Source organism: Pseudopipra pipra, chromosome 2 (assembly GCF_036250125.1).
Source record: "Pseudopipra pipra isolate bDixPip1 chromosome 2, bDixPip1.hap1, whole genome shotgun sequence".
NCBI lineage: Eukaryota > Metazoa > Chordata > Aves > Passeriformes > Pipridae > Pseudopipra > Pseudopipra pipra.
In genome coordinates this window covers 3,826,394-3,842,295 of record NC_087550.1, presented here as the reverse complement: position 1 = coordinate 3,842,295, position 15,902 = coordinate 3,826,394, and the positions used below count along the sequence as shown (strand labels likewise).

Below are 15,902 nucleotides of genomic sequence, written 5' to 3'. Positions count from 1 at the left end.
TTCAGTGTGAAGTCAAAGACCACAGCCATGTCTTATTTATGTTGTATGTTACAAATTTTATCCATGTGACTTAAACTTGTAGGTTCCCACAGCCACTGTCCTGGGCTTTGTTTGTTTTGTAATTGTTCTGGAACATAAATCATAGGGGGGAAGAGTAAGATCTGGAGAGGGAAAAAATAACCACTCTAAACAGTTTATTTCTGTATTGTCTTTGGTGTACAGCAAGGAAGCAAAGTATAACAGCAGCAGTGTTACAGAGCCATATGTGTCACATCCAAGTCAATGTGGTGTTGACTTGGGGTTAGACAAACCTGCACAACTGAATTATGTTGTGCTCTTCTAACCACCATGATCCACAGCAGAGGAGAGAGAACAGTGCTTAACCATCTTGAGTTATGAATTACGAAGTGAGCTTAGTGTTTGAAAGGAATTTCTGCAGTGTTAGCAGGAAAAAGGAGCATAATGCACGGAGTACATTGGCTTGTGCCACTTCACAGCAGTTGTACTGCTGGAAGTACAGCAAAGAGTTGCCACTGAGATTGAGTTGATGGACTTGGATTAGGAGGAGAGCTGCCTCTCCTGGGAGCTGGGGAGAAATCAGTTGCTCTTTATTAAGAGCTTATCTTTAAAAGGCTGAGATACTTACAAATCTATAAAACGTTTCCGTCTTCTTCTGCAGTCCTTAATTATATCCTTGTAGTTATTTAAACCTTTTTATCACTAAGTGAGTAACTGCCCACTTTACAGGGCAGAAAGCCAATGAAGTACAATTGCAGGGTGTTAAATGGATGCAAGTTACACTGAAGTGTTTATTTCAGGAAGAGACTGCAGTCCTTTACAGGCATGGCACTCCTTGGAATAGCCAAGTTCTGGCAGGTGTAGTAGCAAAAAATTACTGAAGAAAGATTCAGGTGGTTTCTTTTTTGTTGTTGTTGTCTCCTCACAACTTTGTGTCGTCCTCGTTGTAACTGGCAGCTCTTGTGGAGGCAGCTGATTGTGAAGAGGAGGATGAGTCTGCCTGCAGAGGAGTAACAAATTTGTTCTGATTATTTTCAGTTTGTAAACATGGTTGATAGTCTGCAGTGCTCTGGAGGACTCCTCTGTTTTCATTTGCACTAATCACATATTTGTTTAGATGGCAGAATGAGCCAACAAATATAATTTTTATTGTCGAAGGGCTTTTTTGGTTAAGTACATTTAGAGGGAAGTTTGGAGGATTCTTGTTGAATTCCTGTATCTGCTGAATTTGAACACAAAAGTGGTGCTAACTTCAGATCTGCAAAATGCAGCTTGGGGGCTAAGAAATTCTTGAAAAAACGTGTAGCTAGACACTTGCAGACAGGGCTAATGAAAAATGAGCGGGTGACAGTATTGGTCTTATTCTTCCTTGTCTGTCCCTTCTGCATGATCAGAAAACAAGCATTTAAATATTTAAGACTGACCACAGGGAGGGTTAAAAGTGACTGCTTGGAGAAGAAATACCTTCCTGCTTTCCTGACTTCTGTCATGCTTCAGATTCTTTCTAACGGCATGAAATGAGTAAAATAATTGCAAATCAGCACATTCTCTAGAAAATGTCATCATAACCTATCAGTTGCTGTTCCTTCTCCAAAATGATCAACTTTGAAACATTCTACCTGATTTTCACAAAAAGTTGTTAATGTTTTTGATGTATTTAAGCACTTCTTCCTGCACTTCCACAATAGTATTGCCTGTTTCCCGTCATCGTTAAGGATTACCATGTTTGGATTATCTTGTTCCATAAAATTTCTTGTATGTGCATACTTTGTGTGATTTAATCTTCCATTAAAGATACTCACCTGTATTATGTGTGGGGAAAGGAAGAGTTGTTTATGATAATTAGCAGTTTCTCTTTTAACAACTTGCAAAAATCCAGACTCAAGTTAAAATTCCTAGCTCAGGAAAAATACACTACCTGAAAAAAGCTGTTTTCCTATCCCCTGTGTGATCCCTCAGCATCTGCTTAATGCGGTATCACTCACCCTTTCCCTTGGTTCAGGTGAGTTTCTCTCTGGCTCTGACAGATGGTTTTCTGTGTAAGCAGGAGGTTCGGGAGTGTCATGGGCTGGCTCTGCCATCGAGGCTGTGATGGGAATGTTCTGGCCCTGGAAGTACCTGTAAGCATCTTTGCTGCACACCAGCAGTGTTAGTCTGTCACCACTGTTTTGGATTCTTGCCACCACTTCGTCGTAGGGGTCGCTGATCACGTTCACTCCGTTCACTTCCACCAAGAAGTCGTTGTTTTCTACCCCTGCCCTGTCAGCTGGCCCGTGGTTTTTTACCTGCAGAGGCAAGTTCAAAGCATAAAACTTGGAAAGATGCATTAACAACTGAGGGTTAGCTACACTGCTGTGCTGCTGCTTTCCTTACAGGATGGTGAAATAAGCATGGGGAAGGGGAGATTCGTGGGGCAGGAATGAATTTGGAGGGGCAATGGGCCTAGACATAATAAACATGGAGTCCTCAGTTTGAGATTTTAGGGTGCATCTTGATTTTGATAGATTTACATTATAGAAATGTGACATGGTAGAACCATGAAGACGAGTGGAAAAACAGTTTTCTTACTGTTTGCAGGTCTCTGTCCAATAACTTTGAAGTTAACTTTACTACATTTCACAGATTCCTTAGTGATGAGTGGAACTCTAAGTCACAGGTGTAATTTGAGACTGCAGAATTTTGACTTTCACCAGCTGTGGAATTCAGAGAAGGTGGGCAGGGGGGGCAAAGGTGTCTCTCCTATAATTAAGATATTCTACAGTCAGAAATACTAATTTTAGTGTGCCTGCCTCATGAACAAAAGCAAAAAATTATGCAAAAGCAAAAGCTGGATTCCCCTTCCCTCTGGATGTCTAGAATGAGGAATCTCCTGGTGCTTATTTTTTCTATTAGGCCAACAATGTCACTGTGACTTAAGGAAATATAGCTCTTATCTGAGAGCACTGCAGAAGAGATTTTTGTGGCTTTTCTTATATTTATCTGCAGGATGGAAGGGAGGAAGCTGTCTGACAGACTACTTGAGCTTTTCCTTGCACTTCCTTCTTCGTTAGTACCTCACTGATGAAAAGTCCAGGCTTGTTCTTGATCATGTTTAAGCTGAAGCCAAATCCACTAGGCCCTTTCACCATCTTGCAGATTCTTGGCTTGTGGTTCACTCTGTGCTCAGTGTGCAACTCCACTCTTTCTTCCACTTTACCTGGAGTTGAATCTTGTGCTTTGTAGTAGTATGAGAAGGGGGAAATTTGAGCCTGAAAAAAGTGACAAATAAAACTAAACATAAAAACTTCTGTTGTGAAATCTGTTTCAGGCTCTCATGCTCGACAGGTTTTGTTTGAAACTTTGTTAATGACTCAGACTTGAGCTGTGCTGAAGAACTCTTCCCTATTGATATCTGGCAGAATGGGAAGCTACAGTGTTGATCTATGTGGGAAGGGAATTTTGTTACTCATTTATAAATATACAGCCATGTAGCTCTGAATTTGCTGTCTTAACAGCAAACTAACTTTTCTTGTGATGTGTTTGAATTTAGAATTGTCCCAGTAGTGTCTATAAAAATCGTGAAGAGGCCAAAAATTTGGGTGTTTAGTTAGACTTCCTGCATAATGCTAGGAGAGTTGCTGAAATATGGGGTATATCTTAGAGACTTCCTGCAAGTTGAAGAAGTGTCTGTCAGAGCAGGTCGGCTGTTTCATTGCTGCATATGTCTCTCGATGATGATAAATTACCAATTCTTAGCAGTAGTTTGCATTTTCTTACCAGTTTATACATGGCATCAGTTTCCTTATCCACGACCAGCAGTGTGGTTTTTGCCTCGGACTGCTTGATTTTTCCCACTACACTCTCGTGGTCCAGGCCATCCACTTGCTCTCCGTTGACGGCCACTAAGATGTCGTCGTCTTTGAGACCCGCCACGGCCGCCGGGCTCCCGGGATTTACGTCCTTGATGACGTGGTCTAAGAGCAGAGAAGGGAAGAAAGATTGATGTGAAGGTGCAGCTCGGTGAGTTGGAAGACATTAAAAGGCATGGCAAAGGCGAATTGTCAGAAAGGCGCTTCGGGCTGAGACCAGTTCCCTGGTGCAGCCCTGTGGAACGTGTCCGTGGGGGATTTCTGCCGGGCGACCAGTCTGAAGCCAAAGACAATGAAGCCTGCAAACAGTGTACAGGAAGAAGCTGTGTATCAAATGTCACGGTCTGTGTGTTAACTTGGTTCTTACCACCAGTGTTTTGTTCCATCCGTAGGTAAAATCCGTAACCGCTTTTCCCCTTCTGGATCTCGATGAGCCGTGGTCTGAGGGGAAGCAGTCCTAGGCTGGCGCTCTCTTTGCTCAGTACCTTCTTCTGGCTTGTGAAATAGCGGTCTGTTTCTTCATTTGAAAGTAGAAACATAACATGATTTTCAGACTTCTTTACCTGTGATAGTACACGTACAGTCTCAGATGTCACCCCTTCAACAGCATGTGGGAACTGTAGATACTTTGGTGCTCTGACACATGGTGTGTGGGGGTGCTGCTGATGAACGAGCTGTAAGGGGTAGGCCATGCTACTATAAGTTGATTTTTACCCCCCCCCCCCCCCACTTCCAGTCAGAAATTTGGGCCATGATGAGATCCTGTACATGTAATACATGAAGAAATTTTCTGTATTTCATACTGTGTTCGTGATCTACAGGGACCCGTAGAGGGCCATGAGGGTGGCATACAGTGCTGTAGAATGCAGTGAGCCTCAGGAGATAATGCTTGGCTATGTGAAACTCTACAATATACACTTATCATAACACCTATACCACTATTTTAGATTACAGTGACAAGAGTCAAGTTTCTGTTGCTTTTGGTACTTTTCTGTCTCCTTTACTGATTCTGAGGTTTGGATTTTTTTATATATATATTTTTTTTTGTCTGTTCAACCCCTCCAAATCCATCCTTCTCCTAATCCTTTCTACTCTAACAGGTGCCCTTTTTACTCATCTTAACCCAGGTCAGTCTGCTGCTGATGTTGCAATAGCTCAACAAAACTTGGGTGTTGCACAGTTCCGTGAGTTGTGTGCACTGAATGATGCCAGAGTATGTGCTGCCTGTCTCATGGCTCTCTGAAATCTCTTCAGCTCCAGCTGTGTTTTGGCAGTGCCAATAGTGGAAAGCTGGAAGCTTCATTAGCAACGTTCTTTGCAGCTGAGGCCGGTTACTGAAAGCTGTTGCACAGTAATTTTCATTAGTTTTTGGACTTCTTAACAGGAGAAAGGAGCTACTGTCTAAAATTATGAATTTTTCCCTGTTCCATGCTGACTGCATCCTCAGAGAGTTTCCCTCTTCCTGCCCTGAAAACCACACTGCCCTCTTGCCATTGGAAGCATTTCCAGGACTTCTAGGAACAGAGCATGATTTATTTAACAGGGTTCCTGGCAGCGGTGTGGTTCTGTTATTTGAAATTCTTTGGCCTGTCTTGATGGCAGTATTCACTGAGAAGCAGTTTGAGAGGCTGCTTGATGACAGAGCCAAAGCCAGAGCTGCGCTGCTGCATTGATGATACAGGAACAGCAGCTCCCAAGATGTGCTGTGAAGCGTTCAAATGGGCCAGACCTGCCTCCTCAGTAGCCCTGATAGGTTGCTGTGAAAGTAGGCCAGAACAGATGAATCAATACCTTTTCCACCACTTCCTCGTGTGTGTAATTTTCCACGTTTTCCCCATTGATTTCAATCAGGCGATCGTTATTTTGGACACCAGCCTTTGCAGCTGCTCCTTCTGGTGAAAGCTCCACTATGAACAACCCCTTCTGTCCTAAAATAGATGAAAACTCATTACACAGGGTAAGTCACTGCAATATGCCTGAATTTAATGGTTAAGGAAGCTCAGCACTGATGTCCTCAGAGACTCTTGGTCTCTGCTTACACGCTGATCACAGTGGCACCACAAACATTCCACACAGATACACCCCTGTCTCTTACTCTGTCTTGGAAAAATCACTTCCATTGGAGGGAGGGAGACATTTATTCACTATCTGCAGCCCAAGCAGTTGTTTATTTCCCTACCAAGAGTGCAGGCGGGCTGATTGAGATACCTGAAAGGTATCTGATTCCTGCCCCCACCCAAGTCCCTCATAATTTTGGAGAGAGGAGCTGCTTTTAGGTCTTTCAGTTAGGCTGCATTCCAAAACATGCTCTTTAGAGGTGATACTTTCCAGAGGACTTCCCCATTCTGTTGACTGGCCTTGGAAGAAAGGCTTATGTGGAAGAGGTTCAAAAACCTTTTCTTTCTTAATGAAATAACTTCCAAATCAGGAAAAGTGTTTCTTGCAGCTGCCTAGAACCTTGTCTGAGGTGCTTTGAGGGAAAGGAACAGGATTTAACATAGCATGTTAAGTATGTATCTGGTATCTCAGCAGGGACTGCAAACTTGGTTTTGTTAAGTGGGCTTAAATAACAAGCAGAAAATAGCTTATTATTTCTATCTCTCTTTTTTTCATCTTTTCTCCACCCAGTAAGAAGCACAGTCCTCCAAAAACCTTTCACTGCATATGCTGTACAGAGATGGATCTGAACTCGTCTTGCAGCTTCTCGCTTGCTTTCTGGTAGTAAGAACAGTTTGTGTGTCCCTATTAGCCCTCCTGTGTTGTGTTTGCTTCTGTCCCTGCTGCCAAATATCTGTCTGTCTGTCTGCCTATCTATCTACCTACCTATCTATCTCTATCTCCCATCTCTTCTCCCAAGGCTCTCACCTTCTGTGGTTTTCAGGGAGAAGCCATAGCCTTTCTCCTCCTTCGCTAGGTAGCAGAACCGGGGTTGTGGAACTGCAGTGGTTCCTCTGTTGGCCGTGGATGGTGGGGACTGCTCCTGCTGCTGTCCTGTTGATGCCTTTTGACCCAGCTCTTCCAAGTTCACTCCCTCCTTTTGTGCCTTGTGATAGGATGTGTCATCCAGAACGAGAAGTACAACGGAATTCCCACTGTTTTTTATTAACTCCACCACCTGTAGTGGACAAGGGGAAATGACAAGCAGGCACTAGAGTGGTTGAACTGAAAGTTGTCCCCAGGAAGGGCTGCACTGTCTGCTGTTTTTGTTGTCTTATTCCCCAGCTTATGCACTGTGGAGGCCCCCCAGAGACGTTTCACGGCCGTGGTGAGTAGTGAGTGATGCAGGGGGATCCTCAGAGCAGTTGACTCAGCTCTTGGATTTCCTACCCAAAGAAGGCATAAAAACTGGAAGAGAAAGCTTCACAGAAGTGGCCGTGGGCCTGGGTGACGGGGGCAGCGTGGGGTAGCGTGGATCCCAGGGATGTACCTGTGCATGTTCCTCCTTGTCTACAAACACACCATTGACCCTGAGAACTCTGTCTCCATCCTTCAAGCCAGCCTGTTCAGCTGGACTGTTCTGTTCCACGTTGCGGATGATGTGCCCTGCCGTGTCTCTCTCAAGGCGCAGGAAGAATCCGTAGATCTTCTGGGGCTTTTTGGTCACTTTGCATTCTCGGGGCTGGAGCACAGAAGTCATCTCTGCCAGACATGGTGGAAAAGATATGTGTAAGCAAAAACAGTAAGCTTACCTATATATTCCCTCTAAATATGCGTTGAGAGAGTTTGCTTCAGAATTCTCGGGATTTTGTTTCCCAAGAAATCCAGCTGTGCGAAGTTGAAGTTAAGTAACAAGGCCTGGGAGAAGAAACCAATCCCTTTTCCCTCTCCCTCTTCTTTTCTTGTCTCCCTATATCAAATGAAGTTAAGCAAGTTGCCTAATTGAAAAACAAGAAGTCTGCCTGTGAAAACATAGTGAAAATTGAGGTGAGGATTTAGCACCTGCATTAAGTGTTACAAATACCAGACCACTGTAGGAAATTTATGTGGCAAAATGGAATTTCACAGAATTGCAGACTGGTCAGGGTTGGAAGGGAACTCTGGAGGATGTGTGGTCTCACCTCCCAGCTCAAACAGGGCCACCTACAGCCAGCTCCCAAGGACAAAGTCCAGACAATCCAGACAACTTTGAATATCTCCTAAGGAGGGAGGCTCCACTACCTCTCTGGGCAACCTATGCCAGTGCTCAGTCACTCTCATAGTAAAAATAGTGTCCTTACATTCATTCAGGTGGAGCTTCCTGTGTTGCAGTTTGTGCCCATCACCTCTTATCCTGGGCACCACTGAAAAAATCCCAGCTCCATAATCTTTGCACCCTCCTTCAGGTACTTTTGTGCATTAGGAAGCTTCCCCTGAGCCTTCCCTTCTCCAGGCTGAACGGGCCCAGCTCTCTTTTGTAAGTCTTCAAGGACTGAGACTCCACAACTTCTCCAGGCAACCCCTGCAGATGGATGAGCAGGTGGGATCAAGGAAGGGCCTCCTTGTCGTAACCAGGCTTTCCTGTTCTCAGTTATACCAGCTAAACAAACTCAGGTTTCAAGAAAAGGCCTTGCAACTGAAGGGTTACTGTTAATGTGTGCAGGGTTTGCATCGGAGGGTGGATGTGCTGATTTTTATGATACCTGATGACCTTGATAACTTTACATGAGGAATGGACTGGCTCTGTGACAGGCAAAAAAGAGAAATAAATCCGTATCTGGACCGTGCACAGCTGTCTGCTCACAAGCAGCTGGCTGTGTGCTGGCTGGCCAGAAGGCAGCATTGCTGGACAGCACCCAAGTGCCCAAGTTGGACATGAGTCCGTGGTGAACCTTTGAAGAGCATCATCTTTGCACTGAGTGGTGTCAGAATGTAGCCAGCAGGTCAATGGAAGGGACTGTTCCCTTCTCTTTGGCACCTGGGAGACCACATGTGGGTACTGTCTCCAGTTTTGGTCTCCCCTGGTTATTGACATATTGGAACTAGTCCTGAGGAAGGAATTAGGTTTTGGAGCACACCATGTTTAAGGAGACTGAGACAGCTGAGTTTGTTCAGTCTTGGGAAGAGAAAGTAAAGGAAAGATCTTACTGTCCTCCTCCAGCTGCCTAATGGGATTGAGTAGAGAACACAGCCAGACTCTTCTGGGAAGTTAACAGTGGTGGGATGAGAGGCAGCAGACACAGGCTGCAGCAAGAGAAATTCCAACTAGATAGCCATGAGGACAGCCTTTCCTCTTGGGGGCTGTCAGGTACTGCTAGAACAGGTGCCCACAGAGGCTGTGAAATCTTTGTCCTTGAGATACCTGGATTGGACCCTGAGCAGCCTGATCTATGGGCCTGTTTTCTATGGGGCATTGGACCAGACAACCTGCAAAACTCCCTTCCCACCTAAAATCTGGCATGGTTTTATGTTGTAATGAAACTCTGTTTTGGGTGAAATGTATCATGCAGGAATACCTCGTGCTGAAAGTAAACAAGAGGTGTGACCAGGGACACCTCCAAAAATAGTTGTCTTAGGAACTCCTCCCAAAGACCCACGAGGACAGGAGAATGAGACAAACGAAGACAACTTCTTCCAGTTGGAAAGTCCAGGTAATTAACAAAGTTGGTTTGTATTTTACTGGAAAGATTTTTTATTTTTTTTCCTGCCTCTCTTTACTGACAGAAGTCAGTTTTTCAGATGTGCTGGCAGTCAAATCATTCTGTGATAGAAACTCCATGAAGGGGTGAACTATCCTATTATTTGAACATTGTTTGGAACACATCAGACTGTATTGATTGCAAGTACAATTCAAAGCAGTTTTTCTTGATAAATACTGGGAACCTGTGCTAATTTCTGAAATTAACATGCAAAAACAGTGCTACACAAAGCTGAAGAAACAGTAGGCTTTTATGGGAAAGATTATTTCTCCATATTTAGGAAGGAAGGGAAGGTTACAGTGCACTGCATACTACTCCTTTTAACCCATGAAAGCTTTACATGCAAAGTTATTTGGATTGTAAGAAGGAGTTTTCTAAGGGAAGAGGGATTTAGGCAAAAAGAAATTTCTTACCTGTATATCTGGGTAAAGTAGCCTTCCCAGGAGTTCTCTTTTAGTGTTTCTCCCGTGGCTGTACCTATAAGTAAGGCTGGACTTTGATTGGGCAAAGGTTGATTTAAAAGATTATTTATTTAACCAAGTTTCACTGAATGTGTTCAACACCTTGATAGGTTGTCTTGTCCTTGCAGGCAGAAGTGCTAATCACGTGGATTTCTCAGCAGCTTTGCATTTTGTTCTGCTGATGTTACAGTCAAAAACTCAGTCAAGAGGTCAGCTGAGGCAAGCCTGGCCTTTGCTCTGGGCAAAAGCCTTCTCCAGCTATGAGAAATGTCTTAAAGGTTCGGGTCGTGCTGGATTGACCTGAGCCAGCAGCACTTGACTGCAGATTGGGGTGTTACTGGTTAAAATCTCCCTACCCCATGTTGGGTGCCAAAAAAAAGGACTGTGGTGGGTTAACCTTGCCCAGCAGCCAGATGCCCTCTGAGCCACTTTCACCCCCCTCCTCTATAGGACATGGGGAGGAAATAGGATGAAAGTGCTTGAAGAATTCAAGATAAGGACCATAACTGGGAGAGCTACAATGAAAAAATGGTCCTGTGATTGAGAGGTGGGCCCTGACTGTTGAGGCCCTTACACTGCAACCAAGTGACCCACGTGGATAAAGTCTCCCTGGAACAGAGGGAGGGAGCTCTCTGGGATATCAATATGGTGAGGCCTGGCAGATTGACTGTTCTGGATCATAGCTCTGAACCTGCCAAGGCAAGTGCTACGTGTTTGCTGTGGTGGAAGCATCTATTGGGTGGCTGGAGCCACACCCTTTAAACCATTCTGTTGCTTTTAATGCCATCCTGAGCCTTGACAGTCAAGTCCTGTGTCATGATATTGAGCCCGTGTTCCTGGGCCAAGAAACATGGCACTGATTTGGTGCTTCACATGTCCTCTCACATGTCCTGTCCCAGGCCTTAGGAAGAATTGTATGATACTGTTGTATGGCTGTTATAGGCTATGCTCAGAGCATAGGGCACTGGGGAATGGATGCAGTGAAACCTAAACTTTTGATACCAGAATATTCACTAACTGCCCTGGTTCTGCCCAAAATAGGCCCCTACACACTGTGGGTGGAGATGAGGCCCCCATAGTACAGGTAAGTGACTGGGAAAGGCAGAGTGGGTTGCTCTACCCTGGGGAAAAGGAAAGTGCATTTGTGGCGTTGTTTTCGCTCAGGGACCCGGGTGCCCTTGGTGGGCAGTGCAGGAAAAAGTGGAAATCTGCTGTGTACCTCAGGGAGGTTTATCCCTGGGGCAAGATAATCCATTTTTTGACTTGTATGGTACAGTAAATAATACAGCAGGAATTATCTGAACCAACAGAGAAGGAGCCCCCACAAGGAACCATGAGAGTGCAGTGCTGACCCACCCCAAGTGGTCTTGGTGCTCAACAATCCAAATTGCTGCTTCTCCTGTACTGAGTGATCTCCTTGACAGATAGGTCCAAAGTCATCAACTGTTCTTATGGAGCTTTGGGGGAGGGGGAGCATGGAATGGGGGAATAATATCTGATATATATACGTATGTCAAGGGACAATATACAATGTTCATAGAGGATGTATAAGCCTTACTATGGGATATAAAGGTGTTTTGAGTATGTAGTGTAAGTTGTAAGTGTTGGTAAGAAGGAATTTCAGGAAAGAGAAATAGATAACATGAAAAGGTTTGAGTAGGGTGTAGAAATTCAATAATGTATGAATGGGACAGAGGATACTTTGATAGATCATGCTGAGGTCACACATGATGTGAATGGCATGGAACAGGGCGTTGAGATTGTACTGGGTCTGGCTGGGTTGGATTTAACTTTCTTCAGGGAAGCCCTGATGGTTTTTTCCCCATCCTGCAGGAAAGGAGTGAGAGGAGTCAGGGTGAAGCTTTGACTGTTGTTATGACCTGTCACAAGGTCATATCTTATCCACTATCCATAAGCACGTGCAGGATTTGCTTACAGACACGGACTGACCTGATGGTGTTTCTAATGCAAGGGGAAGCCTCCAAATCCGAGATCCCAGAACACCAAGACAATTAATGAACTGACCCATGTGAAGTTCTTGTTAAAAAATCTAATTCAATTTTAGAAAGCTTTTAAACTACTTATTTCTCTCATTAACTGGCTGTGGAATTGGATTACTAGAAATAACACCTGTGTTTTCCTTGGCTGTCTGCTCCAACTGTGTAATTCAAAGGAGAGGTAATAGAAATAAGAATAACCTAAATGTGCTGCCACGTAACAGTCATTGATGTTATAAAAGCCTTGCTGTAATCCACTTACTCTAAGTGGATTTGCAAGCCCGTTGTGACTAGGAGTTGTTCCTCTTTGTATAACATACAAAAAACCCCTCAGTGAGCCACCATGTTGTAAAGCACCAGAGAATCATGGAATAGAATCACACAGTGGTTTGGGTTGGGAGGGACTTCAAAGATCATTTAGTTCCAACCCCTCTGCCATGGGCAGGGACACCATGAAGCCAGACCAAGCCCTGTCCTCAGCTTGTAATCTTTCAGACAAGTAAGACAACGACTGGATGAGGAGGGACATCGCAGTGGTTCTCAGTTTTGTGGCCAAGCACAGTGCAGATGGGAATTCACATTGTAGTGCCACTGTGATAGTCACTTGAGGTGATCTTGGGCCCTGTCAAGATTTTTCAAGAGTAAGATGCCACACAAATGTAAGTGAAACATTTTGTGTTTCTAGAAGGGAAAGTATGGTCACGTTCCAAATGGGAAGGAGGTGGAGGCTGTGCAGCAGTTTCAAAAGGCTTTGAAAAGAAAGTTGAGGGGGACAGGTCTAGTAGTCAACAGACTACTTAAACTTCTGGTGTGGTGAATTATGACATGTTAGTAAATACAAATTTTGAGGGGGAGGTTCTTTGAGGTGGGGCTGGAGGCTTGTCCTAGGGCTATGACAGGAGGCTGAAGGGGATGCTCAGTGCAAGGATGTGTCTCCAAGGCCCTGCATTTCTTAGGGCTGATCTTTGCATCTGTGGGGCTGAGATGTAAGTTGTATGGAAGGTGTACTAATGCATCCAACGCTGACACAACCTAGATGCCAAAAGCTCAAAAATTCTCCTATTCTTCCACCAGTAGAATGAAAATTATTTAAGAATCTATCAGAGTAAAGGCAGCTTGCAATATTTCCTCTTCTGTTTCTCGAGCCTTTTGGAAGAGTGTTCTCAAGCATAATCCTACAGCTGCAAAAATGAGGAACCTAACTAAGGAAGACATTTTACCTTTTAACAATTGATGAAAAGTGATAAAACCTGAAAAAAACTCTCAATTCCCAGTATTCTTATATTGCAGGAGTTGGCCATGGTGAGTAACTTCTGTTAACACAGGGAGTAGACTTAAGGGGTCCTGGTTTCTCCGAAGTGTATCCCTTTTCATCTATAGGCTGGTTGTAGAAATATGTGGGCCTTTGTTCCTGTTGTCATTGCATTCTTCTGTGGGTTAACACTTATGAAATTTTCTGTAATTCTTTTTTTCCCAAAGCTTTGCCGATTTTTGGTTAGAAAAATTCCTGTGAAACTCACCTGGGTTAAAAAAATATGGTCAGAAATAAGAATTTTCCAGTAGCCGTAAATGTTCACATGGTTTCCTCAGTGAGTGGAGGGAAGCACCTGTGTTTTTAACTTTGGTACTGGCTAAAATTCAGTAAATTCACAAGTTTTGGCAAGTCCTAGCCTCTGCTTCCCAGAGCAAACCACTGAGCCACACCTGGCACAGTTGGTGGCGTGCCAGGGCATAGTTTCAGTAAGTACCATTTACCAAATTCTTACTCTTTCCCAGGAAGTCTGTGGCTCAGGTCAGCTCCTGGCCCTGTTCTGAACACAGACATGAGAAGAATGTGTGCCCAGTGGTGCCAGGATGATGGCACTCATGAAGCTTATTCACATCTGAAAAGTTTATCCAGCTTCAAGTCTCAGGTTTGTTTTTGTTGTTTTTTTTTTTCCTTAAAAAGATAGGGGAAAAAATGTAGCTAGCCTATGGATCACTTCTGTTTGTTTGTTTTAAATTTAGTAGGTTTTTAAAAAAGGTTTACTCACCAAGGTGGTGTTGAGAAGTGCTGAAGAAATTGCTTTCATGGCCATTCCACTGAGAGGAGCAGAAAACAGAGCTGTTAATGACAGATTGGTGAAGTGGATCTTTTAATGTTTTTAAAACAAGTCTGAAGATACAAAGTTCAGTCGACTAAAAGTTGCCTTTTGTTATTAACACAGTTGTACAAGGAGTCCAACCCTAAAAATGAGTGTTCATATATTTTGTCCTGCAAACGAAGTGCTCAAATAACCTGTAACGCTGCCAGCATTGTTCTGCTGACAGAAGGTTTATGTGGCTATTTTGGTGTAAAAATGTTCCCTCTTCATGATGGCAACTAACTTTCTTGCCTGGGAGCACGCACTTCCCTTCAAAATTGATGTAATGAGGGTTTCTAAGTAGTTCTTGCTTGCCTGTATTGCTCACTGTACACTTGCTGACCACGAGCTCGCTGCTCTCCTCGCAGCGCCCGTTTCTGGCCCCATCCAAGGGGGCAGCAGCCTCTTCAGTGAAGCCTTTCCTTCCACTGCCAAGTCTGACAGGGACTGGGAATCAGAGCCTTGGAGTGTTTTAAGGTCTCCTTCAGCAAAGTAATGTGAAAGCACATTTTCTTTGTTCCTGTACTTAAGCTGTTCAAGATCAGTACAGCCCTTTCCCTTTGCCCCTTCTTTTGCAAGTGATGGTTTTTCCACTCTGGCTTGGCAAGTGTTACATAAAGCACCATGTGATTTGGTAATAGGACTGCTTGGTTCACTGAAGTCCTCCTTAATCGTGAGGCAAAGTCCATTTGAGCTACCAAATGAATATTCATCAGTCATCCTGCACAAAGCCAAGTGGTAATTAATTCTTTCTCTTCTGGTGACCACATGCTCCTGACATGGTAAAGAGAGAGAAAAAAAAAATTGCAGGGAAGCAAACAAGAATGACTTGGCAATCCTGCTGGTTTGCAGGCTTCCAGAGGAAGGGGAGAATAACCCTCCTTCTAGCATTTTGGGCTTAGGTCTTCCTGAAAAACGAGGGGAGAAAAGAAATCGTTTGCTGTCCCCGTGTTTGCAGCAAAGGAAGGTATTCTGTCCCCTGGACCTGTCAGTAAGGAATTATAATGGCAGTCCTCTTGCCTCAGGCTTTGCTCTTTGTGCTTTAAATATTGAATTGTTTTCCCCACGACCTTTTTACTGGAGAATATAAGCTATAAGCAATGCTTTCTTCTTTGGCTACTCAACAAATATTCCGTACTGATCATGAATTTGGGCTTTTGGGTGCAGAATTTTTTACTGAGTTAGCTATGAGGTGTTCTGTGCAGCTTCTTTCGCTGTAACATCAGGCTGAAATTGGTGTTAAAACCCTGGAAATTTCTGTTCAAGCAAGAATTTAAAGGACTTAAAAATGAGGAATTATGTGAACTAAGAAGCCTTTTTGGTGGAGCTATGTGTTTGTTAACAGTATTTGGCTGTAGCCACACGTATATGTGCACATGCATGCACAGCAATCAGGCTCTCTGCAGGACTGTTTGGATAACTGCAGCTGATGTTGGTTTGATTAATGCTTTTCAAATGGCAATGCCTTTGGACTTCTTGCCTTCCCTCTGGCACTGGTAACACGTGGGAAGACTTTTCATTCCAGCTCATCCTGTTGGGCATTTTCTGGACGTGTTTCAGTTCTGCCTTTCAGCTGCTCTATCATTCGGTACTCTTTGGACATGCAAGATGCTGAGACATAAAAAATAATATCCTAAGTCTACAAGTCTGGCTTTTTCCATCCAGCACCTGGAGCTTTCTTTTTTACTAGGGTATGTACCCTTATAAAACTGGTTTTTATTCTTGACCTATGAAAGAACAGAGTAAGTTCCTTACGTCTTGGTTGTATCTGCAATTCTTGCCCTCTGGAGTCAGATTTCTGAATTTGACAGTAGACCGTGTTCCTTTTCTTTTAAGACTT

The 15,902-nt window shown here is 43.9% G+C and overlaps 1 protein-coding gene across 3 annotated transcripts; it reads right to left on the bottom strand.

The window, feature by feature from the left end:
* Positions 1-177: 177 nt before the first annotated feature.
* PDZK1 (PDZ domain containing 1) lies at positions 178-13,991 on the bottom strand. 3 transcript variants are annotated; one of them, XM_064643253.1, is made up of 10 exons: positions 13,973-13,991; positions 9,895-9,952; positions 7,294-7,505; positions 6,732-6,981; positions 5,658-5,794; positions 4,234-4,429; positions 3,775-3,971; positions 3,072-3,266; positions 2,137-2,303; positions 178-1,018 (listed from the first exon to the last, which is right to left on the bottom strand). In XM_064643253.1, exons 3-10 carry the CDS (start codon positions 7,501-7,503, stop codon positions 796-798), a joined length of 1,575 nt encoding a protein of 524 aa, XP_064499323.1. In that variant the 5' UTR covers positions 7,504-7,505; positions 9,895-9,952; positions 13,973-13,991; the 3' UTR covers positions 178-795. The 3 variants fall into 3 exon arrangements, with proteins under 3 accessions (XP_064499323.1, XP_064499313.1, XP_064499330.1); XM_064643243.1 differs by having other exon boundaries at positions 9,895-9,958; positions 13,973-13,987; XM_064643260.1 differs by lacking the exon at positions 13,973-13,991 and having other exon boundaries at positions 2,004-2,303; positions 9,895-9,958.
* Positions 13,992-15,902: the final 1,911 nt, after the last annotated feature.